Source organism: Aedes aegypti, chromosome 3, assembly GCF_002204515.2.
Source record: "Aedes aegypti strain LVP_AGWG chromosome 3, AaegL5.0 Primary Assembly, whole genome shotgun sequence".
Classification (NCBI taxonomy): Eukaryota; Metazoa; Arthropoda; class Insecta; order Diptera; family Culicidae; genus Aedes; species Aedes aegypti.
Window position 1 is genome coordinate 18,943,339 of NC_035109.1, and position 23,935 is coordinate 18,967,273.

Consider the following 23,935-nt stretch of genomic DNA (forward strand, 5'->3'; position numbering starts at 1 on the left):
TGTATGGGACATATCACAACGTTTTTAAAAGACTACTTGATAGCAAGACAAAGTTTGCCGGGACCACTAAAGTCAAAACTTCTGAGTGTGGTTTGGTCAAAAATTAAAGCAATGCCCAAGGGAAGTTTTCTGTTCTACTTTGTGAAATAAATACTAACAGATAAAACTTCTCACCTGTAATATCGACGGCTGGTAAACCTTCTCCAGCTTGAGTTTCACCGGTGGAGGATTATCCTTCGTCACGGCATCGGCAATTTCTGCTCCGATTTTAAACGCTTGCTCCTTGGTTCGGCCCGGACAAAGCACGAACAACGAATCCGTATCGCCGTACACTACTTTGGCACCCCACCGCTCGCTGGTCTCAACCATTTTGATGGCCCGTTCCAACGTTTCACGACCTTTACTTACAACGCTATCGCCCACCTCGACGCAGGGCATTCGACCGCTGAAATTAGCCGCCGTGTACCCATACGTGACATTGGCGATCAGCTTCAGCCCGAGTTGCCGAGAATGGAGCACTCGTTGGAGAATACTGTTCTCCTTGTGCAGCTTCATGGAACCTTTCACCATGAGACGAGTGGTCAAAATTTCATTCAACATCCTGGGAAGGATGCCCTCTCGCACGGATGATTTCACGAACGCAATGCCACATGGTGAGATGGTGATAAGATTCTTCTCTACGAGTACTTTAAGCATTCGAGGAGACAGCCGAAGATGAGAAGCACCGAATTCGAATGGCTCGGATCTGAAAGTATAAATCATGCACTGGAAATTATTCTGAAGTGTTATTCAATCTGTAAAAACTCACTGTCCCAAATGTTCAACCCTACCGAGGCACGTCGAAAAGCAGTAATTGTATGCAATGATCATGCTTGGATACAAGCTCTGGAAATCCAACACTATCAATGGATCCGCATAGAACCTCGACTCAGGTTCCAATATCAACGGTAGATACTCCGGAGCCCTCATATGCGCTCGTTGCTGTATGCTCGGTGACACGGACACGAAATTCCTCGGCTTCGCTATTCTCAGCATCATACTCTCCACTCGGAACTGAGAGCCACGCGAGAGCACTTCGTAGAACTGAATCCCAAAAAGCTTGGCCAATTCGGCTGTTCTACCGATCAAATCCAACTGATGCAACAGTTCAAGATTACCGTTAACCCTCTCCAGATAATATTCCAGTACGATCCACTTGGAGTACGGTTTGTTCCACAGTCTCGTCAATTGCTTGAAAGCATGGCATGAAACTCGCCTGTGTAAAATATGGAACACAATATTTTCGAAAGTGTACGACGTCAACGCTATCTCGTGTCTCATCAGGCGCCAAATATCCAGTAATATCCTCCCGGGAATCTTTAATCCCGCACTGTATTCATGCATCTCCAGCAGCTCTTGCTCTTCTTCCTCGGAAACGTGAACTTTCTCCGCCGTCGGCACCCTCGACAACATTTTCATAAGGTTCATCTCCAAGCTGTACCCCCGCTGGATAATGTATCCCCACGAAGCTTGCTCAATCTCATACCCGGCGAAGATATCCGGGTCCCAAAACGAGATCAACATCAGAAATTTCTCGTACAACTCCCTCTCGTTCGACACCGTTACCACATCGGCCATATAATTGCACTTGTTGTATTTGTACGGATCCAGTCGGTCCGTTGCAGCCAGACCGTGTTCGTGATTCAGGATGATACCACAAACGGATGGCGCCCGACGGTGATCTTCCGGCACATCATTATGGATGCGATAGAAGATTGCAGATATGGGATCTATTTCCGGGTTTGGTCGCAATTCACCTCTCGTCTGAATGTGCACTTCGACGGACATGATGGTCAAGAAGTTGTACTGCAAGGGAGCAAGAAGAATGGAAAATCAGAATTAGGCGAAACGAGTTCAATAAAAGGGTATTACCTGATAATTATAACGATTGGAACAAAACACTGTGCATCAAAATGACATTGTGCCGTATAATGAATCCTAAAGATTATGGAAGCAATGAGATAAAGCAGATGTAGGTACAACGTTATTCACAGTTGCTACAGAAACGTAACAAATTCTAATACTTACTGATACAATTACTTCTAATACTTACGAGAACGAATACTTAAGAAGAATACTTTTAACCTTGTTCATTATTGCACATTTAATAATTGTGTTCGACTAAAAGTATCGATTCGAGAAGTGAATCTAAAACATACTAACTCAAGAATGATCCGAATTGTAGTCTTTTTTCAGGATAGAATATTCTACTTTGCATAATACTAAACAAACGATATGACAAATAAATTACTCGGGTTGCTGCCGGAGATTTGAAATCTTGATCGAAGTTCAGGATTCCCAGCTGAAAATTCCCAAAAGAAACTTAGGATTTCTGCTAGCAATGGCCTCCATCATCTAGACTACTCATATCTCTCTGCCTAAGTATTGCGAGTAATATTTTGGAAATCTTTCGTTTAGCTATTCAAGAATTGCAGGCGGCATTGTTCCTGAAAAAATCCTCCAGTATTTCTTATTACTTCCCATTGATTTTTCCAGAAACTTCGGACTTGGTTTCAATAGCATCTTGAACTTGGAACTCAAGCACATGAGTGTCCAGTTCTACGTTCACCTCGCGGTGATCTTCAACCAGTGCGTCCGGCTTAGCTGATTCCCATCGTTTTGGAAGTCAGCTAAAGTCGTCCCCATCAGGAAACCTGGCAAAGATCCTTCCTCTCCCAAAAGCTATCGCCCCATCAGCCTTCTCTCAGCGTTCTCAAAGCTTATCGAAAGGGCAGTTTTTCGACGACTTCTTGCTTCTGTTGAGAAAAACAACATTCTGCTCGATAAACAGTTTGGTTTTAGACGCGGTCGTTCAACTGTGCACCAACTATCCCGAGTCACCAATATCCTCAGACGGAACAATTGAATCGATTGATTAGACTATGGGCAAGCATATTATACAACCAGTGTCATGGACTTCGTCGCCAAACGATAAAAAAATGTCGGGAGTCCAAAATATATACTTTGAGGGTCCAAAATGTATTGGTGTGTCCAAAATAATGAAAAACAGTGCTTCACAATTCAATTATTTTCGACGTTTTTTGCATTCTACATGAGCGTTTGGGCATTTTTATCTCGTAGAGGAAGTTTTTCTCTACATTTTGACATATTCTTTAACTTGATTACGCTGTGCGATTAATTAATTGAGACACAAAACTAAAATCATTTCCTTAGGGGGTCCAAAACGGTCGGTTACCCTAACTATCTGTCAGCGAGGACATTTCGGGTCTCACTAAACGGAGCAATTTCCGATGCGCACGACATCATCGCAGGCGTCCCCCAGGGCAGTATCCTCGGGCCCCTGCTATTCAACCTGTTCACCTCCGATATGCCCGGACTCCCAAGAGGCGGCGCACTGTCTCTGTTCGCAAATGACACCTCCATCGTCTACAGTGATAGAGTGATCATAGCGCTCACGGTAAAACTCCAACGAGGCCTTGATGTCCTGACAGAATACCTCACCAGCTGGAAGATATGTATTACCGCGGCGAAGACCCAGGTCATCCTCTTCCCCCACTCCAAATCCCCCAGACTTGTTCCGGCTGAGGATTGCAAAATCACCCTAAACGGCACAGCGGTGGAATTGTCCAACGAGGCTGATTATCTAGGTTTGACTTTGGACAGTAAGCTGATCTTTCGACAACAAGTGTTGTATCCCCTTATAAACCGTAGGTAGACACTACCCCAAAAGAACAAGCTTGCTGTCTACAAAAAAATCATCCGTCCCGTGATCGAGTACGGCATGGCGGTCTGGGAGAGCTGCGCAAAATCACACCATCTCAAACTCCAGAGGGTTCAGAACAAGTTTCTGAGAATGGCCCTGAACGACCCTAGGAGAATGCGAAATTCTGAGGTCTACCGTCTGGCCGAGATACAAACTCTTGAAGATCGCTTTAGTGACACCCTGTTCTGAGAGAGATTGCGTGTTTCATGCGTCCAGTGTCCAACACAGCTACCTCATCTCCTTGCAGCCCGAAACCGTGACCACCAGCACTCCATTATTCTCCTTCAGAATGTACCGGCAACCCTTGTCGAACTAATCATACCTTTAATTCCGTCCCACTTATTCGACGTTGCTCTAATTTGCATTGTTGATGACTGCTCTTACTGTACTCCAGCACTTCTCTTACGATAATGAAGATTCTAGTTACTGCGGTTTTACTTTAGCCGCATGACATTGTTCATGAAGGATAGGCCCTGACGTTGATTTGCAAATCTGTCTGCTGTGAGGTGTACCGATACTCTGCACCTTATGTAAAACTATGCTGGTTGCCACATTCGTAGAAGTAATTAATCATTCGTAAGTACGTAAGTTCGTTGAACTTTCCATACAGGCCAAAACTAGGATGCATCTCGAAATCCGGCACCATTGACTTCCATTTATAATTGTCGTTTACTGATTGCAGTAATATAGAGCAAAGTATTGGAAAAAAATAGTGGAAATACGTTGACGGCTGATTGATGACTTTTCTACGATGATAGCTTTTCTGTTTAGCATAAGAGGTGTATCCAGTTCACGTTAAAGATAATAAAACTCCTACACGTGCCGCATGTAGTTACTCAAGAGAACAGTTAAAAACCGTTTGCTATATTTACTGTCAACTGATCAATCGACTTGGTTTACAGATACACGAGCAGTTTGGCAAATCTAATTTGTTAAAATAATCAGAAAGATCCATTGTTTAAGATTCTTGCTTGTTTGTATTTAATTCATGACAATCTTGTATTAATATTATATTCCTCTCATGTAAATTCAAAAATGGCACCAATAGAATATTTTAAGTTACATATCACTGAATGAAAATTCTATAATGGTAGAGATTTTGTTACCATAAATAAGTAGGTATTTAGTCAAACGTTAACGTACATTTTACAACTCAATAGTTTTTGTCTCATAACATGTAAATTTTATCGTATGAAAATCTACAATTGTCCACTATCTCTTGCACTATGTATTTTGTTGAGCATCACTCAGAAACGCCATATGACTAACCCGCTCCCATCTGCCCTATGCGTTTCAAGAGCTAGAAATTCCTAACGAACAACTAGTAACGATAAGCATTATAAAAGCTACTTTCGAGGGGTTCAGTTGCCACTCAACCCAGCAAAATGGTATCGTTCAAACTGCTTATCGTAATTGCCATCGGTGCTACCTCTTTAACTAAATCAGTAGAGAATAATCGAATTGTGGGTGGAACTGAAGCCGAGGCGCACGAGTTTCCCTACCAGGTGTCACTGCAGTGGAATTACACCAACGGAAAACCTCCGAAGCACTTCTGTGGTGGATCACTGATTGCGGAAAGCTACGTCATCACGGCTGCACACTGTACCGTATCCAGTGCGGACAACGATTGGTTAGAAGTGGTGGCCGGGGAACATGATTTGTTGCTCAGCGATGAAAATGTCCAGAGGCGTCGAGTGATTAAAATGTTTGTGCATGAAAAGTTTAACGTAGAACAGGTTGGACCATGGGACATTGCAGTGCTGAAGCTGGATGAACCATTTCAGCTGACGAGCTCCGTACGGTTGATTGAGCTGCCAGCGAAGGGAGTGCTGCACCATGGGAAAGGAGTTGTTAGTGGATGGGGTGGAATATCGACGGACTTTTTCCCTGATATGCCGAACGTGTTGATGGTCGGTAACAATTTTGATAGTTGGGTTTCGCATATTAAAATTTCCTATTTCAGAAAGCCGAGCTTCCGATTTTGCAGTGGAAGGAGTGCCGAGATATATGGCAAGATGAACGCATCCACGAGAGCAATGTTTGTGCCGGGACAAGAGATGGGTTGAGCAACACCTGTTCGGGAGATTCTGGTGGACCACTGGTTCAAATCAAGTCCGGTCTTTTCGAGCTGGTAGGAATCGTCTCTTGGGGTCGCATGCCGTGTGGTTCACCGTATGCTCCCGGAGTGTTCACCCGTGTTTCCTACTATACCGATTGGATTAAGGAACAAATGACCCATGACGGATGGAAAAGTGCATGATTGATGGATAGAATAAATACAATATGTTGTCCAATTGAAAGATAATGTAATTTTGCCCATTTTTAGTTGAGTTCAAAACAATCACACACATAGCTATACAGACTTAGCGTACAACACTACCAATCACCATCAACGAAACCTTGCCAAGCATGGAGGAAGGTTCAACTTACCTCGCACGTTGCTTTTGCTTTCTGAAGGTTTTCGTAGTTGACCTTGAATCCGTAGGTGTTGTTGTTCGGCGTCACGGCGGAAATATTCCCGGAATGTTCTGCCGGCTGGCTGACATCGGGCGCCATTAGGGGCGATCCGTTGAGCAGTCGTTGTTTCATCGATGCGATTTCAGCGCTGTGCGGTAACTGAAGAGGAGACATAGCAGATTGATCATAAATTGAATGATATTCACAAAAGATAAGATGTTGAAAACTTACAATAGTATGATCCGATGTTCCACTGTCGGAATTTTCGGACTTTTGACTAGCGACCAAACATTGCGAAGAGTTTACCACATCCTGCCCCAGTTCCACTTCCGAACATGCAGAGGTGTCCTGTCCCGGAGTGATTGTGTCGAAATCTTCACTATCCCTACTGGCGGACTCCTGTTCTTCCTGAACCTTCGAATTCCGGAATCGTTTGAATGCCGCACTTAGCGATAGCCGCGCTTTCATGGTTTTGCGTCGCTTCCTCCGAGCACTGTAACTGAGCAGCTCGAGATGTTCCTTTCCGCTAGAAACAGATGGTGATCCGTTCTCGTGGTCCAATCGCATTGCGGGGGAGGATTTTGTGTTCATGGAGAAAATTTTCGAAACCAGCGTGCTTCTCGCACTGCTATCTACGGGATTATCCGCTGTAATCAGAGAGCTTAGATTGAGTGTGCTGTCGTGATCGATTTTGATGCTTTGTGCTTCCTGCGTGGAGGTTGTTCCCTCACCGACCATAATTGCTTGCATTTTCTTAATTTTGATCGGGCTGTCTTGCTCCACAGGAACAGCTTCTTCAGTCTTAATTTTCTCCATGGCTTTCAGCCAAACTTTGGCTTCATGTTTTGATGGGGGCTTTGCAGCCGGTACCACGATAACCGACTGTTCCGTTGCCAACAGTTCTCTCATTTTCCCAGCGTCTGGGCGAGATGAATCGCCCAAAATTGCACTCAGACTGTCTCCATAGATTGCGCTTAGTTTTTTATGGCGAAAGTTGTTGATCGAGTTCATATCGCTCACAACGCTATGAAACTCTTCCATATCGTTAAGACTGTTTCCTCCGATGTTGAGCACAATGTGACCCACTTCTTTTCGCCCCGTAACATCCACAGGATTGCTGTAGAATGGTTCTTGATGAATTACTTGCGGGATTGTGAACTCCTGTATCGCTTTTAACGCATCTGCCATTGATGGTGGCTTCTCTTGAAGAGTGCTTATAACCTTCGTATCATCCTCAACGTGATTATCGCATCCGAGTTCCATCATGCTGCCATCCGAACCCGAGCCCAGCTCATCGAAATCGTCAAAAACGAGTGTATGTTCGTAAAAACTTTTAATGTTGAGATCTTCATCTTCACCCTCGTCATCCTCCGTCATTGCCTTTGTCGAAATGGGTGAACGATTTGCCACCTGGGCTGCTTCCTGCGATATTTCCGGAATGGAAAGGCGTTTCTGTTCTCCGGAAGAGCGCGATTCTTCATCACTGATGTGGATTACTTCCGACTCGCTGGAAATTTCAATCGTCTCCATTGACGTTGGATCGGCTTTCTTGACCTGCAAGTTTGTTACCTCCGATTGGCTTAGCGCCGTTATCAACACTTTTGGAGACAGTTTAATGATGCTCTGAAATTTCTGCGACAGGATCACATCGATTTCCGGTTCCGGTTGTGGCGGGATTTGCTGCTCAGGATCCGGTTCGGGTTCTGGTTCGGGTACCGGCTCAGGAGATGGTTGTTTTCGGACAGGGCGTCCTCTGCGACTACCACGACCCCTTCCTCGACTACGACCTCGCCGAACGGGACCTCGAGACAGTCCTTCCTGAGGATCGTAATTGTTGGCCAGATCGTACTCGCGAGCCAATTTACAAACATCGAACGGTGATGGATCTCGTTCCTTGAGGGGTGATGCGTTTGGAGTTTTAGCGGGTTTCTTTACTGGCGATTCCGGCACTGGAAGGCGGTATGCTGAGATGTCGACCATCGAGAGTCTGAAAAAGTAATTCAAATCAGAGCTGGTACCGACTGAGTGTCTCAACGATAGAAACTTAAGAGATATTATGCTTGAAAACAGCGACCAAAAAAAGAGCGAACAGAAACTAAAAAATCAGTGGGAGTTGTGTACAAGACACGCCCGCATGACGTTAACTACGCCATGTGATTTGCTGCATTTGAATTTAAGTCAATTGTCATATTTGCAACCTTCCTTTAGTTATAAGGTAAAAAGGTGTAATACACCCCCCCCCTAAGGAAATACTGCTCTAACGCAGTAGCAAATGCATCACTCTAAAGTTTTTTATGTCAAGGTGTTCCTTATTTAGTTGGTCATGTTCTGCATGCAACTTTCTCTTTCCAGAGTGCTTCAAAAAAGTATTTAAGATGTTTTTGTAAACGGTCCCAATGTTTACGTTTCAAAACAACCCGGGCAATATGGCCCTTCCATAGAAAAAAAACGTCCACTGCGTTGTAGAAATGTTTCCAGGGAGAATTGTAAAAGAAGCCTCAACTCAGCGAAAATGAAGAGGGGCGTATTGCCCCGTTGGGGCATATTACACCGAGTTACCCTAATTCAGAATGTAATGGTTTGTGAATTTAAGAACAGTGAGGAGCTCTCCAGTCATCGATATCGTCATCGCCACCGTAAATTTCAATTTGTCGTATTGTCAATTCTTCCTCTTTTTCTTCTTGGCGTCCCCACTGTGACAGAGCCTGCTTCTTAGCTTAGTATTCAATGAGCACTTCCACAGATATGAACTGAGAGCTTTCTTTGCCAAAGTTGCCATTTTCGCATTCGTACAGCGTGCGGCAGGTACGATGATACTTTATGCCCAGGGAAGTCAAGGAAATTTCCATTACAAAATTACCGACCGGGAATCGAACCCAGACACCTTCAGTATGACTTGAACTCTAACCACTCGGCTAAGGAAGGCCCCTATTGGCAATTATTCATATCATATCAGATATTGTACGATGTTACGAGAAGAATTAAGAGATTATAGCAAGTATGTGGTATTAGGAAATATTACACAATCGCCCGATGAGGTTTGCAGTGGTGATGGCAATGAGCGCTTCTACAGGCGGCTTTGGCTGATTTTCTTCAGTCATCTCGTACAAATATTGCGTTAGCGCACTGATTCCTGCAGGGCCAATTCTGGAAGGGCGAGTAGTCAATCTTGAAATCTTGTTCGATTTCACAAACCAAACGCTGGATTGGCAACTTGACAATCTACAGCTCAGCAGGCTTCTGGCAGCGCTGAGCAGATTCGGAGCTCTTACCAGCTCGAAAGCAAAAATGGAATTAAACCGAATTCGATGAAGAAATCATGTTTTATAACCTTAGAACAGCGAATGATGCTCCTCCCTTGCGTGTTCTTCTCTTTCTGATCGACCAATCTGGGAAATGGGTATGTGTCAATACTTGAAAATCTCAGAAAATGCTATTGCGTGAGAAAATGAATGATTTGTTGGAAGGGTTGACATTTACTAAATATTCAATACTTAGCTATTGATAATCATTACTTTTATTTATTTTTGAAGGTAAATTTCTGATCCATTATTACAATTGCCAAAATTATTACAATTGTTCCATCATAACAGCAAAAAACGCAAGTATTTTGATATTTCAAATGCCGAGGGTACGTTGTCCTGAAACCATAAAAAAGTACTTGGTTCAGTCTGTCTGAACACCGACCAATTTTGCAATTTGAAGTAGGTTATAAAACTCAATTTAGTACTATACCATTGAATTCCACTAGAGTTTGTATCCTTTGGCAGATACGCGTATTTTGACCTCAACCGTAAGGCCGTCTTCAGTATCGTGTAGGTACTAGACTCGACTGTGCAATTTTGTTGCATGTGATAATTTTCGTAATCGAAGTTTTCCCATAAAATATGGGAAATCAAAGACGCTGTTTGAAATGCACGCAGAGAATTAACAGCTATTCAAAACAATAGTTATTTTTGTTGTATTTGACAAGCGCTTTCTATTTGTGGTAATCAAACAAATTGCGTAGAATCAGCAATGATTTTGATTAAAACAAAACAGACATATTTTTGAATTTACTGACAGCATTTAAATCAGATTTATTTTTGAAACAACAACAAAAATCATCATTTCAAATTAAAGATCTGTTTGTTTCAAATACTTTCATTGTTGATTTTGGTAAAAGTTAAACTCAGGTTTGACCTGCCATTTTCTTTCTCGCTCTAAACAGTGTTAACGTAAAACTGTCGGTCGCGGATGTTGAGAAAATTTTCTAAAAAGATGTTCAATTAATCGACATACTTAATGGTTTCGGAACATCCGAAATCATGATGGAAGATTTCCAGGGTAAGTTATAATCATTATTTTCTTAAATTTTTAATCAAATTAGCTATTTTACATAATTGCAGTTAACTCCCACTTGAACCGCTGAACCTAACTCAGCGGAAGGAAACTGAGTTTATGACCGTTTGCGGTGCCAGTTTTTTTTATTTTATCCTAGTGAATTGTAGCTCATAGAAAGTGTATTAAGTTTTTTAAAGCTACATGTTCGCGCTGGGGCGAACGGTTGACGGCGGTGGACTGTACTTGAGGTGAATTGAGCGAAGGAGGCAAGCGTCGATTGTGAAAAATCTAGCAACTCTTTGGAGCTCTAAAAAGAGCTGGGGTTTGACGCTGCTCCTGGTCTCAGAGGGAATGGTGGCTGGAATGAAGAACTCCGACGGCTACACTAAAAAAAACTGTTTATTTTCTCTTTCCTTTTTACAAGGTTTCGTTTCACTGCTGCTGCTGTTGCTTCGATATGGACTCGCGCGCGGTTGGAACTTGAATGGTGACTCTACGGCAGCGAACGCTCTTTTATACTTGTCACCGATCGCTGCTCGTCGCTGATTGGTGGGGAGTTTTTCGTGGTCTGTTTGGCAGGACGCTTAACATGTTCGGACGTGCTTTCGGCGGGAGACGGAACATCCTCCCCCCGGTTGAGGAATCTCAACAGTCCGAAGTTGGTGAATCTCGTTGTAGATCATTATCCTCGATAGGCAAAACGGACACCTTGTTTATCGGTCGTCGATAGGTGACTCCATTAACGAAGACATCTACTGCTCGTACCAGGCCGTCCTCTCCAGGGTAGACGGCTGCGATTCGTCCCAACATCCAGTTGAGTGGTGGCTGATTCCTGTCTTGAAGGAGTACGATCATATCCACACGGATGTTCGGCATTTCTCGCTGGTTTTTCTTCCGAGGCTGAAGGGTGTTCAAGTAATCTCGGCTTCAGACACGCCAGAATTGCTCACGCAGAAGCTGGAGGTGTTGCCATCGTGTCAAACGGGATGCCTTCACGTTTTCCAGGGATGGTTCAGCCGGGGCGATAAGCGGACGTCCAATTAAGTAGTGTGCCGGAGTTATGACCAGCGGGTCCGCCGAGTCGTTGGAAATGGTGAACAGAGGCTGAGAGTTCAAGACAGCCTCAATTTCGGCCAAAAGATTACACATTTCCTCGAACGTCAGGCTCGTATTACCAGCGTCACGTTTCAGGTGGGTCTTCGCCGACTTCACGGCCGCCTCCCATAATCCACCGAATTCAGGAGCGTTCGGCGAGATGAAATGCCACTCAATCTCGTGGTTGTGGCAGAAGGATTCGATGGTGTTTACGGTTTGTTGGTCGCGAAATTGTTGATGCAGCTTTTTCAATTCGTGATCAGCACCACGAAAGTTTGTTGCGTTGTCAGAATGAATTTCATGGACCATTCCACGGCGGGCAATGAAACGTAGAAGGGACGCCAGGAAAGCATCGGTGGTTAAATCGGAAACGCCCTCCAAGTGGACGGCCTTGGTTGCCATGCACACATACACGGCAACGTAGGACTTCATCAGAGTCGGATGACGAGTTCCTTGCTTGGTCCAGAAAGGCCCGGCGTAGTCCACGCCGGTGACGGCGAAGGGAGGTGACGGCACGACTCTCGATGCTGGCAGGTTTCCCATCAATTGGTTAGGGGTCGTCGGATTGGTTCGGAAGCATCTAATGCACCGACGTGTGATCAACCGGATGGTCGATCGTGCGTTTAGTAGCCAATACCGTTGCCTCAAAGCGTTCATCAGGCCCGTTTGCCCAACGTGAAGGAGCTCGACGTGCATTTGCTGGATCAGAAGCCGTACTACCGGATCATTATCCGGTACGATGATAGGATGACGGCTTTCGAATGGTAGATGTGAGCGATCCAACCGACCACCCACTCGAAGCAGTCCTTCGTGGAAGATGGGTCGTAGACTTCCAAGCCTCTTGCAGGACTCGTTTGCCATAACTCGCTTAATTTCATCGGCGAAATGTGCCTGCTGCACAACGTGTAGGATGGCCTCCGTTGAGCGACGCAGCTCACGAACAGTCAGAAGGGGTCTCCGCTCACGTTCGGTTGGGATCCTTTTCCGGCAATTGGCAGAGAAACGCATTACGTATCCCATAACGCGTTGGAGTTTGCGGAAGCTGCTGTACATGGGGAGAAATGATGCAAGGCCCATACTCACGTCTGGCGCTGCCACCAGCGCTTTTAGTTCCGGCAGCTCCTCATCTGGGATGTTCTCAGGGGGATTTACGATGTACTCGATGCTCTGGAGGAATTCGGGTCCATTCCACCAAAGGCTGTTATTCTTCAGGGACTCGGCTAGTTGACCACGCGATATAACGTCGGCTGGATTCTGCTGGGACCGGACATATTCCCAGCGGTACTCACCGGTGTGTTCTTGGATGACAGCGATTCGATTCCTTACGAATATTTGTAGTTGGTGGAGAGGTTTCCTAATCCAGGCTAGGACCACCGTACTGTCACACCACAGCACAATGTCCCGGAACGACATATCCAGGGCTGGTAACACTTTTTGCACCAACCGGGTCAACAGAAGGGCGGCGCACAATTCCTTTCGAGGGATGGAGATTTCTTTGAGGGGGGCCAACTTCGACTTGCTGGTGAGTAGACGTAGCTTCGACGTAGCCATCGGCAAAGATGCTTCGCAAGTAGATGCAGGCTCCGTACGCCTTGTTGGAGGCATCAGAGAAGCCGTGCAGCTCATGGGCCACCGCGTTATCGAATGTGACACGTCGTGGTATTTTGATTTCGTGGAGGTGTGTCAAGGAATCTTGGAGTTCCTGCCACTGCTGTGCTGTATCATCGTCCACTGGGTCGTCCCACTCGGTTCTGAGCTGCCACAGTTTTTGCGCCAGGAGCTTTGCCAAAACGATGACCGGTGAAACCAGTCCCAAGGGGTCGAAAATCTTGGCAATCTCCGAATACATCGTCCTTTTCGTGGGCCGTTGCGGATGCAACGTCGATGGATTCGGTCGGTATGCTATAAGCATCAAGTCTGCAGATGGATCCCAGTGTAAACCAAGAACCTTGATAGCTTCGTTCACCCCATGTTCCTCTAACACGGTCTTCTTTTCTTGTTCTTCCACAGGAATGTGCTCCAGGAATTCTTGGGAATTAGAGCACCACTTGTGTATGGGAAACCCTCCGCGTCCAAGGAGTTGCTTAAGTTGTTGTTGAGCCTCGATGGCGTCCTCCAACGAGTCTGCGCCGGAAAGTACATCGTCCATGTACGTATCTTCTTTCACGATACGAGCGGCGATGGGAAAGTCCTCGCCGTCTTCTTCGACGAGTTGCACCAAACACCTGGTTGCTTGGTACGGTGCTGACGCCGTACCGTAAGTCACGGTACAAAGTTCCAGAACTCGCATGGGCATCGTCGGATGTTCCCTCCAAAAGATTCGTAGGAATCGGCGATCGTATGGGGCTTGAAGTACTTGACGGTACATTTTTGCGATGTCTCCGGTGAAGGCAACCTTGAACTTCCGGAAGCGTAACGCGATGTGGTGTAGGTCGTTCTGCACCACCGGACCAACTTGTAGTACATCATTCAGGGAGAGATCTGATGGCAACGACTTAGCACTTGCGTCGAACACGACTCGACATTTCGTGCTTGAGCTGGACGGCCGTAGCACCGCGTGATGCGGCAAATAATACGCTTGCTGGTTCGGTGGATCGTCGGCTTCGCTGGTCTCGTGGCAGTGTCCAAGAGCTTCGTACTCCCGGAGGAACTCCACATACTGCGCCTGCAGTTCCGGGTTGCGAGACAGTCGCTTCTCCAACATCAGAAACCTCTTGAGGGCTAGAGCACGGCAGTCGTCAAGCCGGGTGGAGTTTTCCTTGAAGGGCAGCTTAACGATTTATCTTCCGGTTTCGTCACGCTGATATGTGGACAGAAAGTGTGCTTCACAGGTAGCTTCCTCGGTGGACAGCTTGGAAACCTCCGGCACCTCCTCTATTTGCCAGAATTGCTGCATTCCTTCCTCGATGTCTCTCACGGATGCGAGCGAGTTGTGGAGCGACACGTTCGACACAAGCGGGTCGTCGATGACACCAGCCACGATCCACCCCAGGTGAGTGTCTCGTAGCTGTGGAAGGCCTTCATCTAGGTTTAGCTTACCTGGTTTCAACAAGTCGAAAAATAGCTCCCCACCGATTAGCAAGTCCACTTTATCAGGCGTATGGAACTTGGGATCAGCGAGGGCCATTCCTTCCGGGAACTTCCAGTTGGAGATGTCGATCTTGGATGCTGGAATCGAACCGGTCACTCTTGGGGTAACCAGGCACTCGAGGTTCGCTTGGAAGCTGGATACACGGGAACGGATCTTGATCGTCACCTTGTCACGGGCCAGGGACCGTAGGGCGTTGATGCCAACGATTGGAACGTTGGCTGGGTTCTTTTTGAGGCCAAGGCGGTTGGCCATCTCCTCCGTGACGAAGTTGACTTGGGATCCGCTGTCCAACAGGACCCGGCACGGGTGTGGCTGGCCCTTCCTGTCGTAGGCTTGCACCACTGCGGTTAGCAACAGTACCGTCTTGGTGTATTGGACCAAGTTCGATGAACATGCTGTGGACACAGGCGGGTCCACGGGGCTGTGCATCTGCACCGCAGTCGGTTGACTCGGCACGACTGGAACTACTGGCGGATCTGCCACCGTCTCTGCTGGGAGCGATACGTTGGATGTAGTCGGTCGATTTGGTGCCCCATCGTCATGGAGCAACGTGTGGTGTCGGTATTGACATTTGCGGCACGTCTTGTCGGAAGGACAGTCCTTGGATCGGTGCCCTTTCCGCAGGCAATTGAAGCAGACTCCAGCAGCTCGGATCTTCTCGTTCCTCTGGGCAGGAGTGAGACTGGACAAGGCCGAACACTGGAAGTTGAGATGAGAACCACCACAAATTTCACACGCTTTTGTTGGTTGGGATGGAGTGGTCGATGCTGCATGGCTCTTTTGCGGATGAACCTTGGATGGCGGATGGATCAGCTTCTGCTTGGCGCTGGATTTCGTTGTCTCAAATGCCGTTTCACAATTCTCGAGGATTTGGCACCTGGACTTCAGGAAGGCGATGGTTGGATCGTATTTTGGAAGCTCGCCTCTCTTCTGGGTCCCTTCCCAGGCCTTGCGGGTGGATTTATCGAGCGCCGAAACCACCAGGTAGACAATCATGTGCTCTGAGATGCCAGTGATTTGTTGTCCGAGAAACTTCAGGCCCTCGACGTGGTGGGTGACGGTGGATAAGTGGGCCCTCAACTCCTTGTGGGATTCCGATGCCATCTCTCGTAGTAAAAACAAGCCACGGATGTGGGTTTCTACGAGAACGCGCTTGTTCTCATAACGATCCTCCAAAACGGACCAGGCTTGCTTGTAGTCACCTTCGCTCAAGATCTTCGCATCCAATAAGCCAGCTGCCTCTCCGATGAGCGCCTTATCGAGGTGATACAGTTTTATGGCGTCTGTATCCCCCGAATGGGCCATCAGATCCTGAAAGATGGCTTTGAATTTTGGCCACCCGGAGTAGCTGTCATCGAACGACGGGATCGGCACACTAAGTGGCTGCTGTTGGATGACTACCTTCGGCGTAATGCTTTGGCCAGGCGGGGGCGCTGTGTTCCTCTTTGCCGGTAACAGCAACTCCTCCAGTTCTTCCGAAACGGCGTAGTGGAGATCCTCGAAGCTAGCGTATTCGTTCTCCTGCTTCTCGATACCTTCGTCTGGCACCAGTGCTTGCACTTTGCTGTGGAAGCCACTATACTCGGCGTATATGGCGGACAGGCTCTTGGAGAAGACGTTCAGTTCGGCCAATCCGAAGGACTCGTTGTCGATGAGAGTTCGCTGAATCCGAATCACTTTCTTCTTGGCTTGGTTTCGCTGACGATACAGCCCTTGCAACTCCTTGGCAGTGGCGGCATCCATTGCGACTTCCCACTCAGGAAATCCGTGGAAAGGTGGAGAATTTTCGGGAGGCACCGTTCTGGAAGGAAGGCCGTGCTGCTCGCTTGCAGCATCCTTTGGTGGGTCGCCTTTCGGTGGCGAATGTTCCAATGGCATTTTTCCGTCACTTTTTTCACTTCGTTTTTAAACGCGAACGCAGTACTTCAATTCGATTTTGTATACGAACGCGGCACTTATTTTTATTTCACTCACTCGATTCACATTCGTAGCAACGGAAGCAGTTGTTTTGGTTGGGCACAGCACTTTTTTTAGCGTAGCGCGTCGTTTTTCTCTTCGGCGGGAATGGCTTCTGCCGCTCAGTTGAACGGCACTGGGGGAACTTTCTCGGCGAAAGTCTTTTCGGATGGCCACCGTGATCCGGTTCGGTATGGACCAAAAAGAAGTTCGCGCTGGGGCGAACGGTTGACGGCGGTGGACTGTACTTGAGGTGAATTGAGCGAAGGAGGCAAGCGTCGATTGTGAAAAATCTAGCAACTCTTTGGAGCTCTAAAAAGAGCTGGGGTTTGACGCTGCTCCTGGTCTCAGAGGGAATGGTGGCTGGAATGAAGAACTCCGACGGCTACACTGTTCTTCGGATAGTTCAGGGACGAAAAGCAAGTGGACTGTATTTTAAGAATTTTATTTAACGAAAAACAAACACGTCTTAACTCGACGGAATTTTCTACTTTTATGATTTCCTTCTTTCCTCTCTCCTTCCTACTTCCATTCGCATCGCGCCAAATCTACACAAACCCTCGTTATCTTTCTACACCTCCTGTCGTATGCGCCGGTAGCACACAGAGAAAAATAAAACATTTGATTCTGTTTTACACTCTAACAAAAATTGATTCAAAAACCGAACATTGAATAATAAATCTTTCCACTTTTAGTGTAACATACTCCCCCGGGTGAGGCGAAGGTCTCACTTCTCCTTGGGCTCTGCTTGATCCGTGCAGTCATCGATGGGAAGCACAGCGATCTGGGTCGTCGGTCGCTTGTAGATGCCGTTGCTAATGCGGATCGTAACCACACGTACCACTCCGTCCTTACCTGGGTGCGTTTCAACAATGCGACCCAACTTCCAGGTCTTAGGTGGCATGTTGTCCTCTTTCAGAATCATCACCTGCAATCCAGTGCGCAGCAACGTAGGGTCCTTGTACCATTTGCTGCGCTTCTGAAGACCCGTCACGTATTCATTTGACCACCGTTGCCAAAAATGCTGCATTCGTTTTTGTACCAGCTGGTACCGTGACAAGCTCGTCTCCTTCAAATCATCGTACAGTGGCTCTGCTGCCGCCGTCAATTCCCGTCCGACTAGGAAGTGTCCTGGGCTCAGCGCTTCGTAATCGAAGGGATCATCAGTCAGCTGCACAAGAGGTCTCGAATTCAATATACCTTCTATCTGGATCAATAAAGTGTTCAACTCTTCATATGTCAAATAGCTCTCGTTTAGTGTCTTGCACAAATGGGATTTCATGCATTTGATATCAGCTTCCCAAATACCTCCCTGGTGTGGAGCCTTGGGAGGGTTGAAGCTCCATTTGATTCCTCTGGGCTGGCAGAACTCGTTCACTTTCTCGTCCAGCACCTGAGACTGTAGCAGGTTCAACAGTTCGGAAAGTTCTCGGTCTGCTCCCCGAAAATTAGTTCCGTTGTCAGAGAACAGCTCAGATGGATTTCCTCGTCGGTTAGCAAATCGATGAAGTGCTGCCAGGAAACCATCAGTCGTCAAAGAGCTCACCAGTTCGAGATGTATGGATTTGGTAGACATGCATACGAAAAGACACACGTACACCTTCACCTTAGCTCTCATTCGTCCAACTTTAATGAAGAATGGTCCTGCAAAATCAATTCCAGTCCTGGCGAAAGGTTGGGCAGCAGTCACTCGGCAGCTCGGAAGATCGCCCATATACTGCTGTACGTCTCTGGGGTTTGTCCGGAAGCAAACTACACATTTCCTCAGGACTCGATGAATAGTTCGCTTCGCGTTCACTGGCCAAAATTTCTGTCGGACCACCGCAAGTAGTCCATTCAAACCGACATGAAGATGCTCACGATGCAACGCTTCTATTAGCACCTCCGTGAAGTGGTTATTCTCCGGCAAAATCATCGGGTGCTTCTGGTCTTTCGGCAGGTCGGAGTTCCTTATGCGACCGCCAACTCGCAGCAGCCTTTCGTTGTCGTCGTAGATTGGGTTCAAATTGCGCAGTTTTCCCTTCACTGATTGATTCGCTTGGATACAACTGATTTCTTCCTTATAGACCACCAGCTGGACAATGGTCACCATCGCCTTCTGTGCTTCGGTGTAGTCTTCACTATTCAGTGCACCACTTCTGCGCGTCGTCTTGTTTCCCTTCAAGCGGCAGTTGTGTAGGAAACGAACCACGTACCCGAAAATACGCTGCAGCTTTCGATAACTGCTGAACTTCAGGATCACTTCGTACGGCTGAAGTTGTTTCTTCGGTATTACAGAATCACGTTCCGGTACCAAAGTCGTCACAATTTGGTGGGCATATTCTTCCGGTTCCACCACACCACATTCATCGTCTTCAACAACAGGAATCACACTTGGGCCAAACCACCATTCTTCACACCGTATTAAATCCTCAGGGAATACACCACGTGACACCAAATCCGCTGGGTTGTGCTGAGTCGAAATATAGTGCCACGTGTGCCACGCAAAAAGTTTTCTTATTTTCACTACGCGGTTTTGTACGAACACTGGGGTATTTGGCTTCATTTGTTTCAACCAGTTCAACACTATTTTCGAGTCCGACCAAAGCACCACCTTTGCGGTTGTTAATGCTAAGGTTTCGCGCACTTTATCTACTTGTTCAGCCAGCAGCAACGCAGCGCATAACTCTAGCCTCGGGATCGTCATCTCATCAGGGGTTGCGTCCACCTTGATGTCTCGTTGTAGTTCTTTCATTGGGGCAACTCGTGACTTGCCACAAATCAGTCGAACTTCTGCAGCACCATCACTCTTAACGCTTCTCATATAGATGCAACATCCGTACGCCACCTTGGAAGCGTCAGCAAATCCATGCAGCTCCACAGCAACCGTATCGTCAATAGTAATCCGCCGATCGATCCGGAGGGAATTCAAACAGCAAAGCTCGGATCTGAATCGGTTCCATATACGAAATTGCTCCTTTGGAATCGCATCATCCCATCCTACGTTCTGTTGCCATAGCTGTTGCATTACCAGTTTGGCGATGAGTACCACCGGTGCTAGTAAGCCATGAGGATCGAACAGTTTTGACATATCGGACAGCACTGACCTCTTCGTGGGAAATTCAGAGCCATCTCTAATTGGCTTCACGTGGAACAGGAATTCATCGCTGGAGGGATCCCAAAGAATGCCAAGAGTTTTTATCACTCCGTTGATCTCGCAGTCCTCGAAGTTCATCTGCTTCTCCCTGGCATCTGCTGGAATGTCCTCAAGTAACGCCTCATCATTCGCACACCATTTGTGAAGCTGGAAACCACCTCTATCCAATAGTGCGATCAAATCTCGCTGGAGCTGCCTAGCATCGCTAAGCGTGTCAGCACCAGTCATCACATCATCGACGTAAAAGCATTTCTCAACTGCCTCGCTCGCCGCTGGGAAATCTTCTTGCTCGTCTCTAGCCAACTGGACAACCGATCGTGTCGCCAGGAAAGGCGCTGCAGCTGTACCGTAAGTAACAGTATTTAACTCCAACTCCTTCATTGGCTGATTTTTATCTTCTCTCCACAGAATTCGCTGATACTTTCGATGAGCCTCGTGAACCATCACCTGCCGATACATTTTCGGGATGTCGGCGGTGAAAACGAATTTATGCAAGCGAAATCTCAATATCACATTGAAGAGTGACTCTTGCACTGTGGGCCCAATCTCCATCACATCGTTCAACGACAAATCTGAACTGCTCTTCGTCGAAGCGTCGAACACCACTCTCAGCTTGGTAGTTGAGCTGTCCGGTTTAATCACGCAGTGGTGTGGAAGATAGTAGACAGACTCAGGCCTATCGCATTCGGGATCCGTCACAACTCGGCAATGGCCAAGTGCCAGATACTCGCTGATGAAATCAATATACATTTGCTTCAACTCCGGCTGACCTTCTAAGCGACGCTCCAAGGATAAAAATCGCCGCAGAGCCTGGTTCCGGGATTCTCCGAGCTCTCCAACATTATCGCGGAATGGCAGCATTACCACGTAACGGCCATCCTTGGTTCTACTGTGCGTCTCCTGGAAACTCAATTCACATTTATCGTCTGGCTTAGGCGACGCATCACCTCCAAACTCGTCGATTGTCCAAAACCGCCGCAGCAGTTGGCACAGTTGCTCGTCGGTTTCCCCCGATGTTCCAGCTTGACACACCTTCACGGTTTCGATCACCGCAGAGTCGGACACCGGTCCAGAAACGAGCCATCCAAGCTGACTCTCCTGCAACAATGGTAGATTCGGGGCCAATTTGATCTTACCTTTTTGCAGCACTTCGAAAAACAGCTCCGCACCGAGTAGCATGTCAATGCGACCTGGTTCGTAGAAATGCGGATCTGCTAGTTCCACCGACTTGGGAATCTGCCAGCTGTGTGGGTCGATCTTAGAAGCCGGCAATGCACCGGTCACTCGGGGCACAACTAGATAATCCAACGATGATTGGAAACCAGTTGTTCTTGATGCCACTCTAGCGTTCACTCTGTACTTCACGACAGTCTTCATCCCATTCACTCCATCGATTGGGATGTTGGCACCCTCCTTTCGCAGTCGCAACAATTCCGCCATTCTGGTTGACATGAAGTTTGCCATCGCTCCGGAATCCAGCAGCACACGGCACTTATGCGCTACTTCGTTGGAATCATACACCATCACGATAGCTGTCGCCAACAAAATCTGCTTCGGCTGCATTGGCTCGATTGGAATCGTGCACTTTGCTGCTGTCAGTGGATGTGAGGAACTCGTTGCTTGCTCTGCCGCAGGTGGCTGAGGGAATTCAACTGCAACAGGCTTCTTCTCTTCCGGATGCATCAGTGCATGATGTTTCTTCGAGCAAGTTGGACACGTTTTACCGCTCTTGCAGGCTATCGTTCGATGTCCTCGTAACAGGCAGCTGAAGCATAATCCCAGCTGCTTCGCCTTCATATACCGCTCGTCAACATTCAACCTTTTGAACGCTCCACATGCATCAATCGAATGAACACTTCCGCATACGGGACATCCATCGGTCGTCTTCGAAATCATCACAGTGTGCGTCTTACTGGTAATGATAGATGGCTGGGTCTTCATCGGCACGATCTTGCTCTTGATTGGCATGACATTTTGTTCACACCGCTCCAGAACATGGCAATGCTTTCGCAGGAATGCAATCGTGTCCTTATACACAGGTAACTTACCGTGTTCACAAGATGCTTCCCAGCTTCTTCGGGTACTCGGATCCAACTTCGACGCTAGCAACGTGATAACGATGGCTTCAGACATCTTGTCCATCTTGAGCTTGTGGAACTCCAGGGACTCCACACGCTTCGTACAGTCGTCGATCAACGTTCGCAGTTCCACTGACGACTCCTTGGCCATCTGCTTCAAGTTCAGCAACCTTGTCACGTGGCCATGAATCACCATCGAGAGGTTCTCGTAACGTTCGACCAGAATTCTCCATGCACCGTCGTAGTTGTTATCGTTGAGGGTCTGCTCATCGATTGCCCCCTTCGCATCTCCGACCAACGCCTTATCCAAATAATGGAGCTTCGTCGCCGGGGAATCCTGGGTGCACCGGTCGACAATATCGCACAATCTCGCCTTGAACTTGTGCCAGTGCTCGTATTTGCCGTCGAATGTTGGCAATGGTGTTTGCTGCAACAACAACGATGGTGGCATTCTATACGGCACGACACTTTCCGGTACGCCACTGGATCCAGCACGATCACTGATTGCCACAGCATTACCTTGAAACTTCACAGCCAGCAGCTGTTTCTCTCGCTCCAACGCTGCCTCGTTCGCAATGGCCTTCTCGATGTCTTCGTAGTGCTGTATCATCTCACAGAGGGAAATTCGAACGAACTCGTACAGCTCTTCAAATTCGACGAATTTCGGCTCGAATTCTTCTCTCCTCCGTGGATCGGTGAGGTAAATACGATTCTGAAAATTGTTGTATTCCTCATAAGAAGAATCGACCGTCTTCAGATACAGCTTCAAGCCATGATGCGTGAACTTTTCCGCATCCTGCTCTGCATTCAAAATGGCCGACTTTATTCGCACCACTTTCGACCTTGCAGCGTGGCAACACTGCTCCAACGCAACAACACTTTCCGCCATTTCCTTCTCTTTCTGCCGCTGTTCAGCTTCCTCCTTCTGCTCACGCACACTACGAAGCACACTGAATTCACCGGTCGGGGTTGAAAATGGCGTCGACGGAAACAACACTTTCTTCTCTTTACCAGAACGCAAAAACATTACATGTGAATAGTTCTTTTAGTTCTTTTTCTCACTACCACACAATTTTCACGCTCTTCTTCTTCGTTGAGGCTTGACCTCCACTTTTCAATGTTCTATTCTGCCGTCCGACTAGCAGCACACACTTCTGGAACGCGCAAGTAACCGGAAGCTTTCTTCGACCACTCAATCGGGAACAGAATTCGATTTCCGACCACGTTTATCGGAAAACACTATCCGATGCAACGCATGCAATCGGATTCACTTCGCGATTCGACCGTCGCAACTGCCGAAACACGCGTCGATTCTTTCTCGTTTCGCGCACGAACCGAGAATCTAAACTGCTTCCATCCACTAATCCGACATCCGGTACAATCGGACCAAAATGTTCTTCGGATAGTTCAGGGACGAAAAGCAAGTGGACTGTATTTTAAGAATTTTATTTAACGAAAAACAAACACGTCTTAACTCGACGGAATTTTCTACTTTTATGATTTCCTTCTTTCCTCTCTCCTTCCTACTTCCATTCGCATCGCGCCAAATCTACACAAACCCTCGTTATCTTTCTACACCTCCTGTCGTATGCGCCGGTAGCACACAGAGAAAAATAAAACATTTGATTCTGTTTTACACTCTAACAAAAATTGATTCAAAAACCGAACATTGAATAATAAATCTTTCCACTTTTAGTGTAACATACACTAAAAAAACTGTTTATTTTCTCTTTCCTTTTTCAAGGTTTCGTTTCACTGCTGCTGCTGTTGCTTCGATATGGACTCGCGCGCGGTTGGAACTTGAATGGTGACTCTACGGCAGCGAACGCTCTTTTAAACTTGTCACCGATCGCTGCTCGTCGCTGATTGGTGGGGAGTTTTTCGTGGTCTGTTTGGCAGGACGCTTAACATGCTCGGACGTGCTTTCGGCGGGAGACGGAACACTACATATAATTGTTTTTGTTCATTTTATAATTAAGGAAAATAAGTGTGAGGGGGCTAGGAACAATAAACAGGTTTTATTATTTCAAATAAAA

At 47.1% G+C, this 23,935-nt stretch overlaps 2 protein-coding genes across 4 annotated transcripts in view; one reads left to right on the forward strand and one right to left on the reverse strand.

The window, feature by feature from the left end:
• Nucleotides 1-23,935, reverse strand: part of LOC5572510 (DNA polymerase zeta catalytic subunit) — a 41,880-nt gene that overhangs the window by 3,774 nt on the left and 14,171 nt on the right. For all 3 annotated transcript variants that reach the window (XM_021854246.1, XM_021854245.1, XM_021854244.1), the window contains exons 5-8: nt 6,452-8,207; nt 6,194-6,379; nt 809-1,845; nt 175-745 (exon numbers count right to left, since the gene is read on the reverse strand). In XM_021854246.1, coding sequence (XP_021709938.1) covers nt 175-745; nt 809-1,845; nt 6,194-6,379; nt 6,452-8,207 — 3,550 coding nt within the window. The remainder of the gene's footprint in view (nt 1-174; nt 746-808; nt 1,846-6,193; nt 6,380-6,451; nt 8,208-23,935) is intronic.
• On the forward strand, nt 4,937-6,073 carry LOC5572507 (trypsin-1). Its single transcript, XM_001660399.2, has 2 exons — nt 4,937-5,673; nt 5,727-6,073. The coding sequence occupies exons 1-2, from the start codon at nt 5,149-5,151 to the stop codon at nt 6,021-6,023; spliced, it is 822 nt and encodes a 273-aa protein (XP_001660449.1). The 5' UTR covers nt 4,937-5,148; the 3' UTR covers nt 6,024-6,073.